The sequence below is a fragment of the Carassius auratus genome, chromosome 13 (genome assembly GCF_003368295.1).
Source record: "Carassius auratus strain Wakin chromosome 13, ASM336829v1, whole genome shotgun sequence".
NCBI classification, from domain to species: Eukaryota; Metazoa; Chordata; class Actinopteri; order Cypriniformes; family Cyprinidae; genus Carassius; species Carassius auratus.
Window position 1 is genome coordinate 3,005,231 of NC_039255.1, and position 23,412 is coordinate 3,028,642.

At 35.7% G+C, this 23,412-nt stretch overlaps 1 protein-coding gene across 3 annotated transcripts in view; it reads right to left on the reverse strand.

Moving 5' to 3' along the window:
• The window catches only part of LOC113112354 (signal-induced proliferation-associated 1-like protein 2), a 107,595-nt gene that overhangs the window by 12,083 nt on the left and 72,100 nt on the right, over window positions 1–23,412 (reverse strand). For 2 of the 3 annotated variants that reach the window (XM_026277822.1, XM_026277823.1), the window contains exons 10-15: window positions 17,963–18,190; window positions 15,720–15,872; window positions 14,355–14,452; window positions 13,469–13,551; window positions 9,073–9,479; window positions 1,632–1,782 (exon numbers count right to left, since the gene is read on the reverse strand). In XM_026277822.1, coding sequence (XP_026133607.1) covers window positions 1,632–1,782; window positions 9,073–9,479; window positions 13,469–13,551; window positions 14,355–14,452; window positions 15,720–15,872; window positions 17,963–18,190 — 1,120 coding nt within the window. The remainder of the gene's footprint in view (window positions 1–1,631; window positions 1,783–9,072; window positions 9,480–13,468; window positions 13,552–14,354; window positions 14,453–15,719; window positions 15,873–17,962; window positions 18,191–23,412) is intronic. The other variant, XM_026277824.1, reaches the window with a different exon arrangement.

Sequence of the window (23,412 nt, forward strand, 5' to 3'; positions counted from 1 at the left end):
TAAGTTAAAAGTATTGAAGTCAAACATTGGCTGTGTTCTAAAACCTATCAAGCATCCTTAATATCTACTATCTATGTAGGCAGCATAATAGCTGAAATGGAGCATCATAAATTAATGAGCTGAAGGCTTTACACATTCAACAAGTCCATGCACAATACAATAAAAACTTCACACAAATCACTCACTTACAACTGATATCAATGGCCTTAGCATGTTACTAAACCCTAAAAACATTAAAATACATAAAACACACAAAAGGCTGGCAAAACAAGATTGTATATTTAAATTCAATTATTTTTGTACCAGAAAATACACTACTATTCAAAATGTTTGTGTAAATGTTAGTTCAGCAAAGATGCATTAAATTGATTAAAAGCAACAGGAAAAAAAATTCTAATGTTACAAAATATTTATATTTCAAATAAATGCTGTTCTTTTGAACTTTCTATACATCAAAGAATCCTGAAAAACTAAAATCAATCGCGGTTTACATAAAAATAGGAAGCGGCACGACAGTTTTCAACATTGATAATAATCAGAAATGGTTTTTGAGCAGCGAATCAGCATACTAGAATGATTTCTGAAGGAATCCTGGAGTAATGATGCTGAAAATTCAGCTTTGACTCGCATGAATAAATTACATTTTAAAATATATTATAATTAAAAAAGCTATTTTAACTAGTAATAATATTTCACATTATTACCGTTTTTACTGTATGCTTTAACAAATAAAAACACCCTTGGTGAGCATAGGAGACTTCTTTTAAAACAAACATTAAAAAATCTTAATTACACACTGCCTTAAAATGGCACCTAGATAGGGAGCTCAGTAGGTTTTGGAACAGACTTATAATCTTATATATAAAAAATACCTCTCAAATGGCTAAAGTTAAAGTTAAAGGATAAAGTTAAACACATACCCATGAGCTAAATCTTGCCAAAGCTATTTAGACACATTGTATATGTTTTCCATTCAGAGCGTGAGCTAGAGGAAGTTGGTTCATTCCCAGACAGAGCTGCCTGATCCTGTTCATCGTATTTATAGCACACAATACATCTTCCACTATTTGAAACTTGATCAAAAACGTCAATTTGCTGAATTGCCATCACTGCAGGGAAAGCAGACGTCATGGCACACAGGATTCGGCAGAGCTAAACGCCTTCAGACTCTCTGTTTTTACTTCCTTTAGAACAGAATCCCACACAAATCCCATCGCTCAACCATGAACCAGCCTCAGCGAGTTCTCGCTCGCTCTCTGGCTTCCTGCACACATGCAACTTCATACTAGATCCGGTCTGGTCCTCTCGCCTCAAACAGGATTTGAGAAGCAGCTCACATAAAAATAAACGAGAGCAGGCTTTATATGGCTTGTGTGTGGGGTCACTGCAAAGGACTTAGATCTTATAGAACTTCCTGTTTGGATATCCTTGTTTCTTGGGTTGCTCATTTAATGGGTTTTTGGTAGATGTAAGTTAGTGATGCAGTGTGAAAAATTAATTTTATATTCCTGTAAATTGATTATTATCTTAACTGCATACGTCATTAGAAATATTCTAAAAATGAACAATTATAACTATTTCTTCCTCCCGTTTATCCTCGTTTATCCTATTCTGCATGAGCGTGCACAAACCTTCCTGTGGTCGCTCTCTCCAGGAGGACTTTCAGCCAGCATCATCTTCATGTATTCTTCTTTAGACACGTTGGGCTGCTGACCTCCGTCCTTCAGTTTGTCTCGTCCTCTGTCCTGCAGCCGACAGGACGTCTCCGTGGCGTACAGCTGTCTGCGGGGACACACAGAGCCGGACACGGATTATAAACACAGGCTGGAGATGCTGTGAAGTTCAGGAGCGAGGGAAGAGCAGGGTCACTCATGCTTGTGGTCAAATACTGAGGACGGAGGGGTATGTGTGAAGCAGGACAGAAGAGCTGTAGATGCTGCAGGTCATGATAATCACAGCATCACACCCAACACTAAACTACCAGCTAATGCTAATGTTTCTCACTGTGCGTTCACACCGCCAGCGTCGAGAGCGTCAAAGTGGCCGGAAGTCATTCATTTTCAATGTGAGCCGGCGTCGAGCAGCGGCGAGGAGCGGCGCGGCGCGACTTGGCCGTTGAGAGCGTCGAGGAGAGTTGAAATCAGGGCAACTTTATGGTAATGATCTATGACGCGGTTGGGCAGCAACCAATCGGAACGTAGAAGTCCACCGCTTGAGAGGATTCCAGAGAACGCAGCTCCGACCATTAGTTCCCAATCACAATGGAGGACAGGTTGATTATTGCTGTTTCGCGTTTGCAATAATCTATGATGTGTCCCTGTTTACGTACAGGGACATAAAAAATAGATTAAAAGTGATACGTGGACCAAGGTGTCTGAGATTGTTCATTTTAAGTAAAGGATCTTAATATTTAGTCCACAACAATATTTAATGAGGTTAACTTATAACTTTACCCTCCTTGTGGATAGTCTGCACGAGATCAACAAGCTGTTTGCTTTGCGGCCGCTTTAAATTCAAAATAAGCATTCGATCTACGTCAGAGCGTCTGAGCGCTCACGAATCTTTCTGCAGCGTCGTGAGCAGAGCGGCAGGAGCGATTTTTGACGCTCTAGACGCCGGCGGTGTGAACGCACAGTTACACTTCCTTTCATCGGGTGAAGACGAGGAAGGAGAGAGATGGGGACGGGGCGATGTCTCGCAGTGTGTGTGTGTGTGTGTGTGTGTGTCACACAGTGTGTGAGTCACTGGCAGTGTACACACCAAGGCTAAAACTAAACCTGAATTACAAAAGAAATCCCATTTTAAATAGAGTTCCACTCTGTCAACAGTATCTGGAGCATGACATTGATCTAGCAATCCCTAGCAATTTGCAAAAAAAGTTAAATCATGCCTTGTCATGGAGCATGTGGTGAATTACTGCAAGTAGCTTTAAAAAATATATAAACTTTAAATAAAGTTACAATTACAAATAAAAAGCAAATACAAATAAATCACACTGATAATTATAAAACAGTGTTGTTATACCAAATAACAAGAACAGCATCTGAGACATTAATCTAAAGAAAAATTAGAACATTTTTTTTTCAATAGTAAATTAAATAATTAAAACAAAACCTGTAAATAATGATAATAAAATAAATATATTTACATTTTTTATGTATATTTATGTGTGTGAGTATATATACACACACACACACACACACACACACACAATAATAATAAATATAAAAATAATGCAATAATAATAAAAATAACAATAATAAAAATACAAATAACATATATATAATAATATAAGTAAGGAATAATGCATGGCAGTTTTAATTCATGATGGGGATGCAAAGAACCACTCGATGCAAAGCAGATTGCATGAAAATATTTAGCAGTGCATTATTCCTTACTTATATTATATATGTTTTTTGCATAACTTTTATTGTTTGCATACATATATATTATTTTTATTTTTTTTATTATAATTTATTTATTGAAATTATCTTGTATTATATCAGATTAAATGATCTGATTAACTAAAGTCACTCAAGGTTATTAGTAAATCCAAAACAAAAGCTGAAATGAACTAGCATATATTATGGTTAAACCAGCTGTATTGAACACTATTACAGACCCAGAATCAGGCTCGGTATCGGGCTGACAGACGTCCACAGGGGAAACAATCACAGACATTTCCATGAAAAGCTTCATTTCTTAATGTAAATAATAATACTAGACAAGCCATAAAATACACAAGCTGCGGCAGAGTTAAAGATCCTCAGTGAGTGTGTAAATACTGGAGATGAGTTCATTAATATTGTGGAAGGATCACATTAGGATGTGCGCCGTCTTTACATATTTCGTCTCAGATAAAAATAACAAGTGAGCAATGCAGCATAAATCCAAACAAATGCAATAGTGAAAAGGATGTATTAAAACTGACTCAAAGCCCGCAGGCGCTGGACAATGTCATCACAGCTGTCTGGCACTAGCGCAGCGGTTTTAACACACTTGGCGACCCGTTGGCCTTTACTGGTGTGTGTGTCTATGAGCAACGGGTGATACGAGCACTACAGGCTATGTCTGAGTCTGACAGAAAGTGTCGAGGTGAGCGAGGGGAAGAGGGTCACTGCAGCACAGCAGGGAGACATTTACACTCAACGAGGAGAAGAGAAAGGTCAAGGGTCGAAGGGGCGTGAGCACAAACATACACAGTGGGGGTGTGAGCATGTACCTGGACCGCTCGGCTAGAGCCTTCAGAAGGAAAGACAACAAGCTCTCGGCTCCACTGAGCAAAAGAAGCCGAGGAAAGTAGTAGAAGAAACAGAAAACAAAGTTAGCAGATGCTTTCACATGGAGAGCGCTTTATAGTGTCAAGCCGCACTGCAAAGAGGAAAAAAGCTTCATTAGCAGGCACAATAAATGTGTGCGATATTGGAAGATGTGTCTAGAGGCTGGGTTATGTAACGTGAAATAAAGGCTGAGGTGGAATAAACAAGGAAAGGAGGTGCTAACTGCATTACACAGCTTCTTTCATAACAGCTGGAGAAAAGCAGCTCTGCCGCACCATCAATCTAAGAAGAGCTTTAGTGGAAACCTAAACTGAATAAAAGACATCAGCGGAGAGACGGACCTGAGAGAGTTTCATTCAGAGCACAAGTACACACACGCTATCTAAATTTGGACATAACATGCATTTCTTCTGTTGTAAAGTAAGTCTAATTATAATAATTAAAGACAAACCAATACTGGGTTTGTTGCATTTAAGATCAAAAGCATTTACTGAACTGAGGGAACGAACAAAATGGGTAGTTTGAATTTGAATTTGAGGAAGTATCATTAAAATAAACTGACATTGCAATTTGTAACTAAATTGGAATTTTATTAAGTGACTACAGAAGAATACAGAACACAAAAAAATAGATAAGCTGATAGAACAATAGATAGACAGAGAAAGGACAGTGCATGATCAGAATGATAGAATGAAAGAACGATAGAACGATAGATAGATAGATCAATGTTTTTTCCCAACTAAAGCCATTATCTAAAAGAATACAAAAAACAAAAAAGACCAAAAAAAATCTCTTGAGGCTCAATCACTTTCCATCCAGGATTTGTTTGGAGTCCAGTAGGAACCAACGATCTTCTGTGTGGTGTATATAGTTTACAGTGATCAGACATCAGCGTACAGATCAATAATGAGAAGAGACACATGTCAACTACGGTATATGACGTCTCCACGCTTACAGAGCTCATTTAGCACAGACCTCACTTCAATCAAGCCTTGTTAATCTAGTGGCAGTTCTCGGATCGATAGAGGAAAGCTTCACTTTGATCTGTAACCTATTGCAAAAGGGTTTTCGTCCTTGAAAACTGGAATTGCTTGATGATTGTGCAGTGGAGAAATTAATTGGATAAAGAAGTGAGAGACCTTCGCTGCCGGCCAAATTCAGCCTCGGAATAGATTGGTCTCTCCTGGCCTTTTAAACCAGACACTTAATGAGTCACGCTGGCACAAGCTTGGAGGGTAAGATTAAAAGTACTCAAATCGAAGGCCCAACATAATTGTTCACATGAGGAAATTACAATACAACTCTTTTAGACATAGCTTTACTTGAGTGCTTTAAGAGATTTCAAAGTCTATGGCCAATGGTCAATTAAATTAAACCACAAATAACTCTTATATGAAGTGTCTAAATGTTGATTTTAGTGGCCTAAACAATTAACTCCCAAATAAACCAATCATACCAGCAGATTAATCAAATTCCACACACTCGTATAACTGCTTTAACCTTTCTGAGTATGAAAAATGGGGGGCTCGTCCGGGATGGGGTTCTCATCAGACCACATACACAAGCTTTGTGTGTATGTATTAGTGCTGGGCCCTGGCATCTGGCTACTGTGGGGGTCACCCTGGGCTCTGGAAGGTTCTAGAGAGGACGTCTTCTTGAAGTTGTGGGGTAAGGGGCTGCCGGAGCGGTGGGAGCCACTGGCCATCAAAACAACATGAAATTATTTCCTGTGCTGTTTAATTTAAGCACCAGTGGTTAGACAAAGAAGAGAAATAACTATGCAAATGGTGCCCAGTGACATATTTAGTGAGTTTTCACATCTGGCTAAGATGGTGCATTCGTTTCTCTCCTTAAACGTACAGTATGGGATTTGTGGCCACCAGGGGTCACTCAATCAAAATAATAACATAAGACGTACTTTGATGACGTCGGGAAAGAGCGTAAGGCTCATGGGAGTTGTTGTTCATTGGATAATGTTCACATTCCTCACTCATTCTAACTTAGTATTTTGTTTTGACAATCACGTTTTTTCGAACGGAGAGATATATGAATTATGAGACCCCTATCAAATCAATATTCCATCTAGCTAGTAGTAAAATATGTTAAAAAACATGGTTACCTTTTGTTAATAATTATAATTGCGTTTATACTATGATATCGAACAAGATAGTGAACTGCATTTGAAGCTACTTTATCCAGCTAGATTTAGAACAAATGTAGATTTACATGAGAGCTAGTCCGTCTGCGTTTTACACAAGACATCATCGTTTCACAAAATATACGGATAGATACAGTTAGCTGAATGGATGCATACCTGTTTATCAGAAAGCAAGCGAGTTCGGCATCTCTCTGTAGTTTCAGCTTGTCACGAAGCTCTCTCTATCTTGGAAATGCAACTCTAATATTTACCCGTGTCTTGTTGCTTCTCTTGTCCCAAAACCATCTCGGGTCATTTTATTTCATCCGTACGTTTGCGCTTCACAGAACGTGCAGGCAAAGCATAATCATGATCCATAACTAAGTTATTGATTGAGGTTTAAATACGAATATAAACAATATAAATATAAAATATAATAGTCTCGATCAAGGCTGGCTACTACTTTTTCTTCTTCGTCTCGTCTTTGTTTCTGTTCACCTTTGTATTTGGCGGTTCCGCAGGGAGTTAGATAAACTAGAGGGGTCAAAGTTTAAATGACGCCATAGACGGGCGACAAAACGGAAATAAAGAAACGTGCCGTGTCTTCAAATTAAACTATAATTTTCTCCGGATTTGAAAGTTCGTGGAAACTGTCGGGATAATGTAAGTATACAACTAAAAAATATATATAACATAGATATAGTGATTTCTGGTATTTTTAAAGCAGAAAAATTACATATTGCACCTTTAAGCCCGGCTAACACTGTGCGATTTTGGCCACGATTTGGTCGTCTGAGACAAATTTCGAAAATCCTAAAAGATTCCTATTGTGTATGAGGAGATGTCGTCACGACACAGCGCCCCGCCCCCAGAGACCAAGTCTCCTCCCCTTTCCGCCCTTTTTGGGAGGATACCCGCCAGCACAGTTCATTGTTTACATTGGCAGTAGAGGAGGTTGTCGCACTATTCTAGAAACCATTTGTTACAGTTTTTGGCAGGGTCAGAAGATTCGGCACGCAGTCAACCATACATTACAGGTCAGAAAACACCTTTAAAGTGATAAGATCAATAGCAATACAATGCAGACTGTTTCTAGGAATGACCTCTTGGCCTTCCGTTTAGGAGACAGCGGGTGAATTCTGCATCTACAGCACTCTGTTCGGGCATCTTTTGAAATACATCCACAAGACAAACATGAACTCAAGAACACACACATTAGAACTGACAGCATGCCTATGAGCAGGACCCTGACCTTTCTACAACATCATGACAGCTGCTATTCTCTCCGGTCCACCTCTAAGAGACTTCTTGCCATTTTTCTGCCTTTTATGTAACGGTCTATGCTCACAAGGGTTTAGTCGACATGAGAAGCTCTAATTTTGCTTCTTAAAGTTGTGTTCTTTTGAAACTTCACATATCCATGCATTTGAAGACAGTTGGTTCCAAAGAACATGAGAACATTCTGAACATAACAGAAGGTAATTTGACAATTTTCCTGAATTGCTCCGCAGTGCAAAAACAAAGCACCGTTACACTCTATAGAAGGAAAATAACCCTATATTTCTACATTTAAGTGCTATACACAAAGCCAGCTATTTCTTCCCTTTAAAACATTTTCTGTTATGCCATGCTATCTCAATTGCACAACTCATATGATCACTCTGTGCAATGCAAATAATATATATTCAATGCAAATTAAGACAATATAACTTTCTTTTCCATGATGCAAAAAAGAGATTGCAATTGGAAATAAGCTCAATTGGCCTGGAATCACTGGAAATAATTTTTCAGGAGTGCCACCCAAGTGATTTTTTTTTTTTTTGTCAAAGAAATAAATTATTTTATTCATCAAGGATGCATTACATTCGAAAATGACATTTAATATAACAAAAGATTTATATTTCAAATAAATGCTTTTCTTTTGAACTTTCTATCCATCAAGCAATCCTGACGTTTTCCAAAAAAACCTGTAGCAACACAATTGTTTTCAACATTGATAATAATCACAATTTTTCTTTATCAGCAAATCAGTATATTAGAATGATTTCTGAAGATCATGTGACACTGAAGACTGGAGGAATGATGCTGAAAATACAGCTGCGCATCACAGAAATAAATTACATTTTACAATATATCCCTAATAGAAAACAGTTCTTTGGAACTGTAATAATATTGCACAATATTAATGTTTTTACTGTACTTTTGACTAAATAAATGCAGCCTTGGAAAGCAGAAGATACTTCTTTGAAAAATGATCTGTATGACCCCCGAACTTTCTGAATTTGTCAAGCTTTCAAAATGAGCACAGCATGTCAGTGTTAGCTATTTAGATGTAAAACCCCTGCAGCATTCCTCTCTCTCCAAGTGAATACACCCAGCTGGATATGAAAAATGTCTAGACAGACAAAGCACTCTATTAATTGTGTGTTTGTTTTTGTGTAACTGAAGTATATGCACCTATTTATAAACAATAACTGATTGCAGACTGTTGTTAGCATTCCACAGTGGAAATCTAGCCAGTAGACAAATCAATAATGTTGGCAAAAACATAATCCCAACATAATCAACCAGGAAACGCTTGATCGATTCAGAATCAAGCTACATATCTGACCTACTCATATTCTCATAAACATCAGTCCTCTCTCTTTCGCTCACCTGGAATGAGATGAGATCTCGCTCAGGTCTCCCATACTCCCATCCGCTGGCGTGTGTCCGGTGGCCAGAGCCGCGCCGTAGCTCTGGGGAAGGTACAACCTGCCGTGGTCCTCCTCCGTGGACCCTTCTTCTGTCAGCTCTGGTGTCCAAGGGTGTCCCGGATCAGACGCCCCGCGGCCCTGGAGCATGACGCGGGCCACAGACGCACTGGCGACCCCCGGGGTCATGCTACAGGGCGCCGTGTCAATGCCGCTGTCTGTGGAGGCTCCTTTGATGTAGGTGAGACCCAGCATCTCTGGATCCATCAGGTCCCCGGAGCCGAAGTGCTTCTCATCACTGTTACTGCTGGAGGCGTTGCTGGACAGAGTGTTACTGCTGGAGTGGCTGGAGCTCTTATCGCCGCCCTGCTGGAGGACAACAGATACAAACAGAACATATAATGGGGAATTATATTTTTTGGCAAGACATTTACTACAGCATGTTTGCTATCTTTTATAGCAACTATCTAAAAACCAACCAGAATACACATTATTTACATGGGCAAGAACCACATATATTAACATTTATATACACATAGGACAATCTTCATGTTATTCCAGACAGACTGATGATGCACACACACACACACACACACTCACGCACACACACGCATGCAAACGCACACACACACACACATATACATATATCTACATGACATTTTGTGTATGATTACATATTTTATGATCTATAATTCCAATTAGCAGATGTAAAACTGGCCGTATCTGCTGTCATATTCTGTCATGTGACACCTTCTTTAGTCCAAACTAATATCAGGCCAATTTAAATGTACAACAGCACACTGCAAAGACCAGCAAAAATAATTACTGTGAGCGAATGAATAATTCTGTGACTGATAATGTATGCAAATATGTGCTGTATTCATTAATTAGTGCGCAGACAATAGGCGTAATAAATCAAGAGAGCAGAGCCGAGTACATCTCAGCAGAGATGGACAACAGCTTTTTACACAATGCAACCGACATTAGAGATGAAAAGGTTTGTAAGTTATTGATACAGATGGTAGAAGGCAAACACACAATAATTATGAGACTGATCCTGACTTTAAACCTGCTTTCATACAGACTGCCATTAAAGGATCCAACAAACTCATTAATGCAGCTGTAAAACTCATTCCACTTAACGTGGATAATGAAAGGTCCTTTAATCTTTCATGGTTTTCCATGTTTGTTAAAAACCTGCACAGATACAAACCACCTATAGCGCTTCATTACAGACACACAAATCATTTTCTGTAGATTATAAATCCTCAGGATCTTAAAGTCTTCATAGCAACTGAGAAAAGCATTAGAGAACACGCCAGAGGAATAAGCTTTGGAATGAGTTTTAGTAAAATGGTGTAAAACTGATTTGATATGACACTTGATGTGGTCTTAAATGAACTGGAATGAAGACATTATCTGTAAATTTCTTTTTACAGATAATAATTTTTGACAGCTTATCAGAATTCTGTCGATGCACCATCATTTTTGCTCATAAGGTAAGAATAATTCATCATTCGTAACCGTAAAGGGTCTACTTTTATTTTTGTTCACTCACAATATCAACAAATCATTGTGCTTTTATAAAATAAAGAATACAAACATGATGCGCTTTATGCAATCTGGTATTGAATAGGAGCGCTTCACAAAAATGAACCAAAACTCAGTGAATACATGCCTCACAGACATGATAAATATATCTATAGAAAGCTTTGAATTAGTACTTAAAATACAACATATATAAAAAACTATTTTATTATAATCATAATCAGTATAGATGCATTTCTTAAAGGCGCATCTAAGGAGGAGATGGCAAGCACTGCACATGACCAAATGGCTTGTTGTTTGTCGTGGTAATCAAATCAAAACTTCCCACAGTCAAACTTCTCCCTGATGCTCTGCATGGTCATTGGTCAACTGTCACCTGTATGCTAATGCGAGTGCATATGCATTGCGTAGGCGATATATAATATTTGTAATGGTCTATAATCATTAAAACAGTATTTCATACAGTAGCCTATGTGTGCTCTGCACGTATATGGGCACAATAAAAGGAGAGGCCAAAAATAAAACATTACAAATATTACAAAACATGACATAAAAAGCATTAAAAATACTTGTCTTTGTAAAGTGAAACTGTCTAACAGCGACACCTCATTATCCTGTTCATGTACTTCGTTATCCTGTTTACACCTCAAGCTCTTAATGCGTTGTGTTTCCTTCTTGAGCCTCAGTAAATGCTTTGACCTTTTGTAATTGTTATGTATGAGTCCTTAAAATGTCCTCAGAGAGGAAAGATGGATCTCAAAATCATACAGTCACTGCCGAAAAAAGATGCTGAAAAACAAAGAAGTGCAGGAGCTGGGGGATTTTTCTGAAGAACAGCAGGAAGTTGAGCCGCTCAGGACCAACAAGAGACTCATAAACAACTATCACAAAACATAAAAAAAAATTTATACCGACTCCAAGCTCAGTGTATAATGTTACAAAAAATGTATAAGATAAATATTGATCTTTGGATCTTTCTTTTTTTATCAAAGAATCCTGATTAAAATATACTCTAAATAATAATAACAATACATGTTTTTTAAGTGGCGAATTAGCATATTAGAATGATTGGAAATGTTATATTCCTCAAGGGGTGTATATATATATATATATATATATATATATATATATATATATATACACACCCCTATACGCACTAGGTCATTTTTTATGCTTATAGAGAATCACAATATTAACTAAAACCAGACTCAATAGCGGAGATGCTGCATATGAAGATTATAATCCAGTCACTTACAGTATGAAGATCATTTCAACAAGGCAGTGTTCTAGGTTTTGAACGACAGTTTATACATTATGGGCCCTAGTTTAACGATCTAAACGCAAAGTGTAAAGCGCATGGCGCAGGTGCACTCAGGACATGTCCAAATCCACTTTTGCTGGACATATGCGCCTGAACGCACCTCTTTTTTAGACCAGCATGCCCATGGGCGCAAAAATGAGCCCCAATGCATTTGCTTATTACCTGAGCTGTTCCTTGCGTAGCATTGCACTGGGTGTATTATAGGGCCCTATATCTGTATTACAGGAGCCTGTTGTTTCTAGACCCCACTGTCTTGCACCAAACGATCATAATTTACTTTCAGCTGGATGCCGGTGGTCAGATGCTATTATAGGAACAGGCAGTGTGAGATATTGGATATAACTCACATCCAAGGTGAGAGAGAGACAGACGAACGCGAGTGTGTCCCTGATAACAGCACCAAGGGCAGACTGACCTTATCAGCATTCATTCATCACACTGATGCACATGCACACTGACAGCAGCTCTACGGGCCTCGTGTGCCTCCGTCTGAGGGTTTGTCACATCAAGGCTTTCAGCGTACACTGTATGAACCATAAAGTCGAGCTGGAGAAGTTTCCCAAGCTTATGCTTTCACTTATGCCACATGATTATATGGTTCATATGTGAAGTGTAAATCTGGCTCACCACATAAAACATGAAGGGAATTCCCATGTTATGAATTCCTCCAGTATTTATAAACATAAAGTTGCATGTATAAACAAATGCCTCCTGATGGCTAGCCACTAACCAACTGAAATATAAATAAAGCACATTTTGTCAGCGCTCTTCTGTCCTTTAAATGAACCAGACCTCATAAGCTTCTATACGGCTGTGTGTAGGACAAGCATGATTTTCCCAAACATGAGATGTTCCTACATCCTTGATTCAAAATTACCATCAGACAATATGATTTTAAGGGTTAGATTTGTGGCTTTATTAATTCATACTGATTTTATGCCAGTGGTCCTCAACTAATGATTTATATAATACAAAACAAGCATTCAAATAAGCTAAAGCAGATAAAAATCTAAATAAATAAATAAAAATAGGTGAATAACAAATGTTTATTTATTTTTTCTTCCCTCAGCCTTGGAAAGCCTGGATATAAAATCTTATTGCCATTTTTTTTTATATAGAATATAATGATTATAATGCTTTCTAATTATTTTAATACTTCCATATTTAGTTTTTATTGTTGTATTTTCATGTAAAATATCTTTCTTTGTAATTTTTATTAGTTAAACTAAATGAGAAATTTAAACTGTTGGCAACTAGTAGATACAAAAACATTAGTTTTTTTTAAAATATATTTTTATTTTATTTTATTGTTTTGCTTAAAGGTATAGTTCATTATAATAAGTGATTATGAGTGCAATATTTTTATAAACCTATTAGCAAACACGGCGGAGGGTTTATACCAAGTTTAATGGTGTTTAATGCTTGGGCTGATGTATGGCTCTTGGCATGACTTCTACTCTACATGAGTGTTAAGTGGGAATAGTCTTACCCGTGTCAACTTGTTTGGCGAATCCTTGCCTCTTTCCTTCAAAGAGTTGAGGATCTTGGTGGAAGGGACGTGCCACTTCGCCTCTGTGAAGAAAACAGACTGACTGTCTCTATTTCATATTTTTCAAAGCTGAATTTCCAGCATATTTACATAATGATTCTTCAGAAATCATTCCAATATGCTGATTTGCTGCTCAAGAAATATTTATTATTATTATGTTCAAAACAGCAAACAAGTATAATTTTTTCAGGATTCTCTGATGAACAGAAAGTTCAAAAGAACAGCATTTATCTGAAATAAATCTTTTGTAACACTATAAATGTCTATCATCACTTATGATCAATTAAAAGCATATTAATTTCTATCATCCCCCCTAAAAAAAAAATTTTATACCGACTCCAAGCTCCAACCAAAAAAAATTATATTTCAAATAAATATTGATCTTTGGATCTTTCTTTTTTTTAAATCAAAGAATCCTGATTAAAATATACTCTAAACAATAATAACAATACATGGTTTTTAAGTGGCGACTCAGAATATTTGAATGATTTCTGAAGACTGGAGTTATGATGCTGAAAATACAACTTTGATCACAGGAATAAATTATATTTTAACAAATATTCACATAGAAAGCAGTATTTTATATAATAAAAATATTTGAATTTTGAATAAAATAAATGCAGGATTGGTGAGCAGAAGAGAATCCTTTAAAAAACATAAAAAATCTACTTTTGACTGGTAGTGTCCTAATATAATACTGTATTATAAAAATCAAACTAGGGCTGCATGAGAAGATCTGCAGTTTGAAGTATATTTTCAGTCCAGTAACTAATGTCTACCTGACCTTCACCGGTGGGAAAGATCAGTGTGAATGTGTGAATGGCACCTGCAGAGCGTGTCCTCTCCAGAGTCGGCTCTCTCTCGCCGTCTCCCAGCATGCCCTGGGCTTCAGCCGAGCGCTCGTGGAGCACAGGAGACTGACTCCTGGGGACGAGACCAGTGATTGTTCAGACACAATGACTCCAATCAGACATTTTTTTACCGTCAGTCTTGATTGGATTGATTATGAGAATTAAGAAACATTGGAGATGAATCAAAATTCAACAAAGTCTGGTAATAAAATGCATGAAGAAGGAGGTTTTTGTCAATACTGGACGAAACGTGTAAAATCAATGTTTATGACTTTAAATTGAGTACTAATCAGTTTTACTAAATGACTAAATTACCAGTTAGTTTGTCTGGACATTAATCAGGATTCTTATGAATTAATTTCTAAAAACCCAAATTAATCTATGTCAGATGGACAATACGATAAACCCAAGTTTATTATAAGATTAAATATAAATATTTGTTTTTATTATTTTTACTATAATACCAAATTAAACTATATATTAAATAAACCAATTCTATACTAAATTAATACTAAATTTGAATTTTATATATATTTAATTATTAATTATTAATTGGACCAATATATTAATTCTAAATTAAATGATAATAAACTGAATTAAAACAACAACAAAAAAGATCAAAAGAATCAATATAATGCTATAAATGTTTTTGTTTGATTTATTAATTTATATGAATTGTACCAATACATGAATGCTACATTAAACTAAAATAAACTAAAAAAACAAATAATATTTGATAAAAATGATCAATATAATTTGACGAATTTACTGATTTATATTAATTGAGCTTTTCAGTGAATTCATCTAAATTAATACTAAATTACACTATGATAAATAAACTTGACAAATTACTAAATACTAAAAAAAATATTTTATAATAAAAATTATCAATATAATATTATTAATTATTTGTGATCCATTTGTAGTAATCGCCAAAAAAAAAAACATTTAATGGGTCAAAATGATTGATTTTTCTTAAATTTCTTACCTTAAATATATCAAAACTTAATTTTTGATTAGTGATATGCTTTTCTAAGAATTCATTTGGACAACTTTAGAGCATATTTTCTTAATATTTAGATTTTTTTGCCCCCTCTGATTCCAGATTTTCAAATAGTTGTATCTCCACCAAATATTGTCCTCCTAACAAACCAGACATCAATGGAAAGCTTATTTATTCAATTTTCAGATGATGTATAATCCACTTATGGTTTGGTTTTGTGGTCCAGGATCACATATCTCTCTCTCTCTCTCTCTCCAATAACACACACACACACACATACACACACACACACATATATTTAAATGTTATGGAATAATTCTCTGTGAGTGTGTGTTACCCGTCGTATCCCGGCTGCTGGTTCCAGCTGGCGCTTGCGCAGGGTCCCGGGTCGCTGGAGGACGACTGGTTACTGGGTGAGCTGCGGTAATGTTGGGACGCGTCTCCTTTACTGCAGGACGAGATCAGAGGCTTCTCAACATCCTGAACGCTCCTGCAGCGAAAGAAACAGACAGAGCAAAAGGGTTTCCAATCAGATCCAGAGGAGTGTGACAACAGCGGAGTTCAGATTTCAACTTTACGTACGAACCGTGGATCAGAGAGAGTCAAGAGAGCAGCATCAGGTGAGCAGGGGAGTTACTTAACCATTACTTTGTCTACCATGACATTCTTATCAATGCTGAGAAAAAAAGAAATCATGAAATAAAATAAAGCACATTTGTGCAAAGAGCCATGGGCAATTATGCAACACACAGTCTCATAATTATTGCAACCATCAATAGTAATAATAATACATATATTTTTCAATATTGTATTTTTAAATGCAGCTCCTCAAGCTGCTTTACAAAGAAACAAGCAATATAATAATAAATAAATAAATAAACAAATAATTAAATAAAATGAATGGAAATACAAATAATGACTATGATTAAAACTACAATTTTTCATATTATTATTTAATGTTATTGGTTGATTTATTTAATTTAGATACCAATTTAGATACGGAATAATATTTAATCATAATTATCCTATCTTATTTTATAAATTTATTTATATCCATTGAATGATAATTTTTTTAAATTAATTAATTAGGTCAGTAGATTAATAATAAAAAAAATAAAATTAAAATAAACAGGTAATAATAAATAAATACTCAAAATATTTGGATAATAACAATCATTTATTCATTAAAAAAAACTAATACTGACTAATATGATAAAAAAATATCAATATGACTTTATTAACTGATTAATTGACTGATTTATATTAATTGAATTATTAATTTGTACCAATACATTATTATTAAATAAAAATAGAATATATAAATTACATGAATACTAAATAAATAATGAATAATATTTAATAATAACGGTCAATATCCTTTTATTAATACATTTGATCTATATTAATTTATTGAATTATTAATTGGACCAATACATTAATACAAAATTAAATTAAAAATATTAAATCATAAAAATTAACAATATAATCTTTTTAATAACTTTAGCTTGACTTCAAAAACAGTTTTAACATTATTGAAACCTTGTTTTCTGTTAAATATGTTATTGCAGTTAACTATTTCCTGTATTTATTTGACGTGTGGGCAAACTTGCATCTGGGATTTCCATTCATTCAGAAGATGTGCACAGTATGCATACGACAAATATATTAAGTATTATAGTAATATGTTATTCTGAACATAAGTGCATTCCTCACTGTCCGCAAGCTATCCACACATCACACATCACCTCAATAAAAAGCAGCAGTCATAAAACACAAGCATCTGATCCTGAACATGCAACAAGTCCTTTAACGGCTGTAAATATCTTACATCCATGCATTTATGTATTTACAAGATGCTTTTATCCAAAGAGTCTTAGTTTTCATTGCATTCAAGGTATGCATTATATGACTTCGTGCATGAAAACGTGATAGTTAGTATAATAAGAGAGTCCAGTGGTGTGGCATTACTGAAGCGTGGCACAGCTCTCTCCACATGCGGTCTCATAGACGAGCCGGGAAAGGTCATCAACGCCGCGAAGGGTTTCCAAGTAAGAGCAAATGACCACATTATAACAAACACTGTTTGAAAGGGATATCACCTGCATACCAAATACAGGAAGCTGGATTCATGATGATCTGTGTCAGCAGATACAACACAACACTTTCCACCAGCGAGTAAATTATTGGTGCACGCTGAAACTGTTTGCAAAACTTTTTTTTTTTGCAATTTACACATCTTTGAATACATTTTCCCTTTATGTTAATCAGGTTTGAGGAATGCAGTGCAATGCAAAAAATAAAAAAAATAAATAAAAACTTATTTTTCAGTTTGAATCCCTAAAATAAAATATATATATATTCAAGAAGCAATTCTGCACACAATTTTAAGATGTTTTCTAAAGGCATCTCAATTGCGAGAAATTGACTCTTTTGACTGGTTTTGTGTTCCAGGCTCACAAATTATTTTTCGTGCATGCTAACACCCAGACATCTGAATGCATCTGCTTCATTCACAGCTACATTTAGAAAAACACTCTTGGAAAGACACCCGAAAGCATGCATCTCAAACTGAAGTGATACCTGGGTCCGTCCGGGAGCTTCCTGTCGAAAGAGGTGCTGCGTGGGATGGCGGTCTGAGCGTGCTGGAGGATCTGCTGGCACGGCATGCGATCGGGAAGAGGCTGGCCGCTGGAGGGCACACGGTGCCACGTGGTGTTCCTCTTGAAGGGCGTCTTGTACTCGCAGGGCGTTCCTTCACTGTCCAGCTTATACTCCACCATAGGGATGCGGTAGAGCTCTGAACATCCCCTGAGAGACAGAGAGCAGAACTGACGTCAACAGACATTTAGAAGATGCTTATATATATAATTTATTTTATTTTTATAAAGTGAACACATATGATTCACAATAAAATATCATAATAATCCACATCACTCCAGTTTGCATGTTAGAAAGAAACAAATCCATCATTAAGGCGCTTTAACTTAACTTTAACCTTCATTTCCATTTAAAATATCAGTCCATAATCCATAGTAAGACTTCCTCCAGCGAAAAAAAAGTCCTTCTCCTGTTGTCTCTCACATCATAATCTAGTCAGAAACTAGTTGTTTTGGCTTGTAAACGGTGCTTGATCTGTGCAGATTTCTCTCCTGATTCAGACAAGAAGACTTTTTCACTGGAAGTTATGATGAACTCATATTTTAGATAAAAATGTCTTCACAATGGGTTTGTTTCTTACAAACACGCAGCTTTTCTTTTTACAAGTCATTAACTGATGGACTGGAGTGGTGTGGATTATTGTGATGTTTTTATCAGCTGTTTAGACTCTCATTCTGACGGCACCCATCCACTGCAGAGCATCCACTGATAAGACACTGATGCAATGCTTAATATCTCCAAACCTGATGAACAAACGAACGCATCCTGATCTTGGATGGACTGCAATCCATTTACGATGCATCAAATCTACATTTCTTCTTGTTTTTTTTACTTTTAAATGCATGTGTTAAAAAACCTAAGACTGTGTCTTAAGAACTATCTACCTTTTTATTTAACTGACTTTAAAAAGTTATGCAAGTTTTGCAGAAAAAAACAAAAAAAGGAGTCTGAGCAGTTTATGCAACCAGCACCTGAACTTTAAAAACTGAACCATATACAAGTGCACATTATTTGTTTTTGTGGCGATACAAGCGATCAAGAAGTATATCTACATGTTCTGTACAGGTTTAGAAAACACGAAGTGAATGACACTGGAAGTTACTCCCACTCTTCGTCTAAAAATAAGGTGGATACGAGTGCGAGAAGGGAACTAGAAGACACACAGAAATGGAGAAGCTGTTTGAGGTGTGTTTTGGGGTTGAAAGAAAAGAGCCCGAGGGTTATAAAAACAGTCTGTTCTACAAAACGAAAAAAACTTCTGCAATATAACTCTGGAGCTATTGTCTGCATGAAGCTCTTGAGGTGAAGGGTTAACGTTCTCCTCTTCTATTTGCATAAGCAGCCCACAGGCTCGTATCAATTAGATGCAGAAGACAAATCAGACAATGTGATCTCTGCATCGGCTGAAATGTGTTTTAAATTGAGCTGCATTCATCAGCTACTTCCCCATTGCCCTCTGGATATCTCTGACCTCTGTGTCCTCACCAGGCCAGAGAACACTAGACGCTACGCTACGCTTTCTGGCAGGATCTCTCGGCAAGAGCAAGAGCAACGCCAATGCCAATGCAAAGCATCCTCCAAAGGGATTTTTTTTACCCAGAAATCCTGCTGGAATACATTAAAGAAAAAAGATCAGGAATAAATGAAAAGTCTATCATCATTTACTCAACCACATGTCGTTCAGATTCTGTATGACTCTCTTCTATGAAAAACAAATAAGATATTTTGCCGTGGGGAATGAGGTTTTTGATCTCCGAAAATGCAAAATAAAAAAGGGAGAAAAAGTGAAAATGAGGAAATGTATATATATAAAATTACATGCAGTTATTTTTTTTAAAGAACTGCACGTATTGTTATAAGTTAACCATCACTAAAACTAAAAATAAAACCCATTAAAAAATAATTGTTACTTGAAATATATAACATATAACTTTATGTCAGTTAGTTGCAAAGGCAACATTACTAAATTTCATCTAGTTTAAGTAAAGTAATTACAACTTGAACTTAAATAATTTAAACAATTTAGTTATAAAAACTAATAAAAATTCCTAAAATAAAACAAAATGACTACAATTTTTACATTAAAATGAAATCAGAAAATATAAAAAATTAAAAATAAAAATAAAAACTATAATAGTATCTTGTTGCTAAAATAACACTGCTTTAATGTCATGTTTAAAAAATATATTGAATTCATTTAAAGTCCTTTTTTTCTGGGTTGGATTTCCCCAGCAGTATGCTTTGCATTAGGTTGAATGCAGCGGTGTGTTGAGGCGACTGATGTGAAATGCTCTTTAGTTCTGGGACTCAAATGACTCTTAAGTGTTTATCAATGAGGAGAAATCAAGGAAAATGCACATGCAAATGCATCCAGACGTGCTGTTGAAACATTAGCCGCAGCTAACAGCATTGGCTCATGTGTTTGAAAAGTCAGTCAGCATCAATGCATCTACAGTACATCACTCACAGACGCAACATAATGAGAACCAGTTGAAAAGAAACGCAAACTACTGAACTGCAACGAATTTGAGTATTTTTCCACACTTTTATGTTGTACTTCTACTATTTACTTCGACTCCCACACAGAACAAAACATTCCCATTTTCCACATCTAAACCTGGAACCTCTGACCTGCGCTGACATGTGGAGAACAATCGTGTGAATGCGCCGAGAAACATGAACCCAATTGCATTTTAGTGGAAGCTCTTACAGACTCAGAATGTTGTTTTAGAAACACACTTGATCCCACACGATGAACCAAGAGTTATTCCTAACGTTAATGTTTTTAGCCAAGAAAAAGCATGTTAAGCAAACTTTGAGGGCCAGTTTTCATCAGAGAGCTCATGCATTACGGCAGCGTTCGCACCGCTGCTCTGATTTATAGAGTGATGTTTTCCACTGCGGCCCGCCAAGATCAATCCTCTCACACTACCGCCGTTATAATGGAAAACACGAGAGTGGGATGTAAAGGTAAGATACCAATGAGCCTGCAAAATGCAATAATGACCAGTACTGATTGACATTATATAGCTTGTGAAACACCATATGGAAAAATGAGCTATATGGGCAACACAAGGCTAAATCGAGCATGCAACATTTCCTGATACTGAAAGAAATTGCATTAGATATTCAAATTTAAGTATTAATGCATTTTATCAATTAATATATATATATATATATATATATATATATATATATATATATATATATATATATATATATATATATATATATATATTAATTGATAAAATCCATTAATACTTTAATTAATACTTTAAAAATCTATTTTTTGTATAATATAATTTAATCTAATAATATCTAGATAAAGATTGATAATATATATATACTATATCTACTATAATTATTATTTTTTATTATAACTATTATTACATTATTATTAATTTATTTTAACTATTATAATAAATGCAATAATAATAAAAAAAATGATAAAAAGTATAAAGTAAAAAAAATCTAAAATGAAAATGTAAATATATAAATTTATGATCATACTATGATTTTTTAGAAATCAATTTATTCAGCAAAGATGCATTAAATTGATCAAAAGTGACAGTATAGGCATTTATAATGATACTAAATATTTCCAGTTCATTTTTTTTTAACTTTCTACTGATCAAAGAATCCTGAAAATTAAAATGCATTACAGTTTCCACAAAAACGAAGCAGCACAACTGTTTTCAACATCGATAATGATCAGAAATGTTTCTTGAGCAGCAAATCAGTATATTAGAATGATTTCAGAAGACTGGAGCAACGATGCTGAAAATTCAGATTTGATCACAGAAATAAATTATATTTTACAATATATTCAAATAAAATACAGCTATTTTGAATTGTAATAATATTTCACAATTGTACAGTTCATACTGCATATTTGATCAAATAAATTAAGCCTGGATGAGCAGAAGACGCTTCTTTCAAAAACATAAAAAAAATAGTACCACGCCTAAACTTTTGATGGTAGTGTATATAATCAAATACAACTAAATTTTTACATAAGATCTTCAAATTAAAGTATATTCAAGTAAATAAGCACCATCTGATTCCATCAGTGTAACATCACAGTGCTGGGAAATCAAACCTCCCTCAGACAAAAAAACAAAAAAGGGACTTTCCCATCAAATACCCTGTTTTTACATCCCCTCTTATTTTAAAGAGCTCATAGATGTCTTTTTATGGTTGTGCAGAATCCAGTCTGAGCTGGTGAAATACGGCTCTAATATTAGCCTAACCCAGAAAATCTATGTCTTTACACTCATAACCCCGCCGTCCTCAAGCTTCTCCATCATTTCTATATGAATCTTTAAACATGCCTCCCATATATCACACTAATGAGGGAAAAAGAGAAACATTTCAGATGTGTCTCCACTTAAAACGACTCTCTCACAGATTGAAAATGCAAACAGCGGGTAAATATTTGGTTTTCAGACTAATCAGCGAGTGTCTGTAATGTTACCAAGCTCTGCTCCTCGACGTCCGTCCTGAAACTTGAGACTCGGATGTATATGAGAATCTGGCCGTTTATACTGCGAGTCTTTCCTTAAAGTTCACGTTTATCTGCGTGTGAAGTCCGTACATGCTGGACGCTGTGATGAAATCTGGAGTTCATGCAATTCTAGAAATATTCTGTGGTTGTTTAACTGCACTTCACTTACAATTACATTTACAGCGATGCATTTGCCAGATGTTTTTATTCAAAGCATCTTGCATATATATATACATTATGCATTTAATTAGTTCTTGCATTCCCTGGAAATCAAACCCATGACCTTGTGTTTTAAAAAGCAAATGTGCTACAGTAAATCTTTGTTTTAGTGCCTCCCAATCACACATTTAAAAGAATAGTTCACCAAGAAAATTAATACTTGCTGAACATTTACTCACTATCAGGCCATCCAAGATGTAGATGAGTTTGTTTGTTCATTAAACTTTGAGAAATGTAGCATTACATCACTCGCTCAACAATGGATGTGAAGGGGTGCCGTCAGAAACAGTTGATAAAAACATCAGAATGATCCACACGACTCCAGTCCATCAGTGAACATCTGCAGAACGGCTGATAAAAACAGTCCATCATTTAATGACTTGTGAAACCAAAAGCTGCGTGTTTGAAAGAAACAAGTCCATCATCAGGCCTTTTTAACTTTAAACCTTCACTTCTGGTCAAAATACAAGTCCATAAACCATTATTAACGCTTCCTGCAGTCCAAAAGTCGTCTGCTGTTGCCGTCTCGAATCAAAATCCTCCCACATATTTGTTTTGGCTCGTAAACGCTGCTTGATCTGTGGAGATTTCTCTCCTGATTTATATCAGAAGACTTCACTGGACGAAGCGTTATTATGGATTATGCACT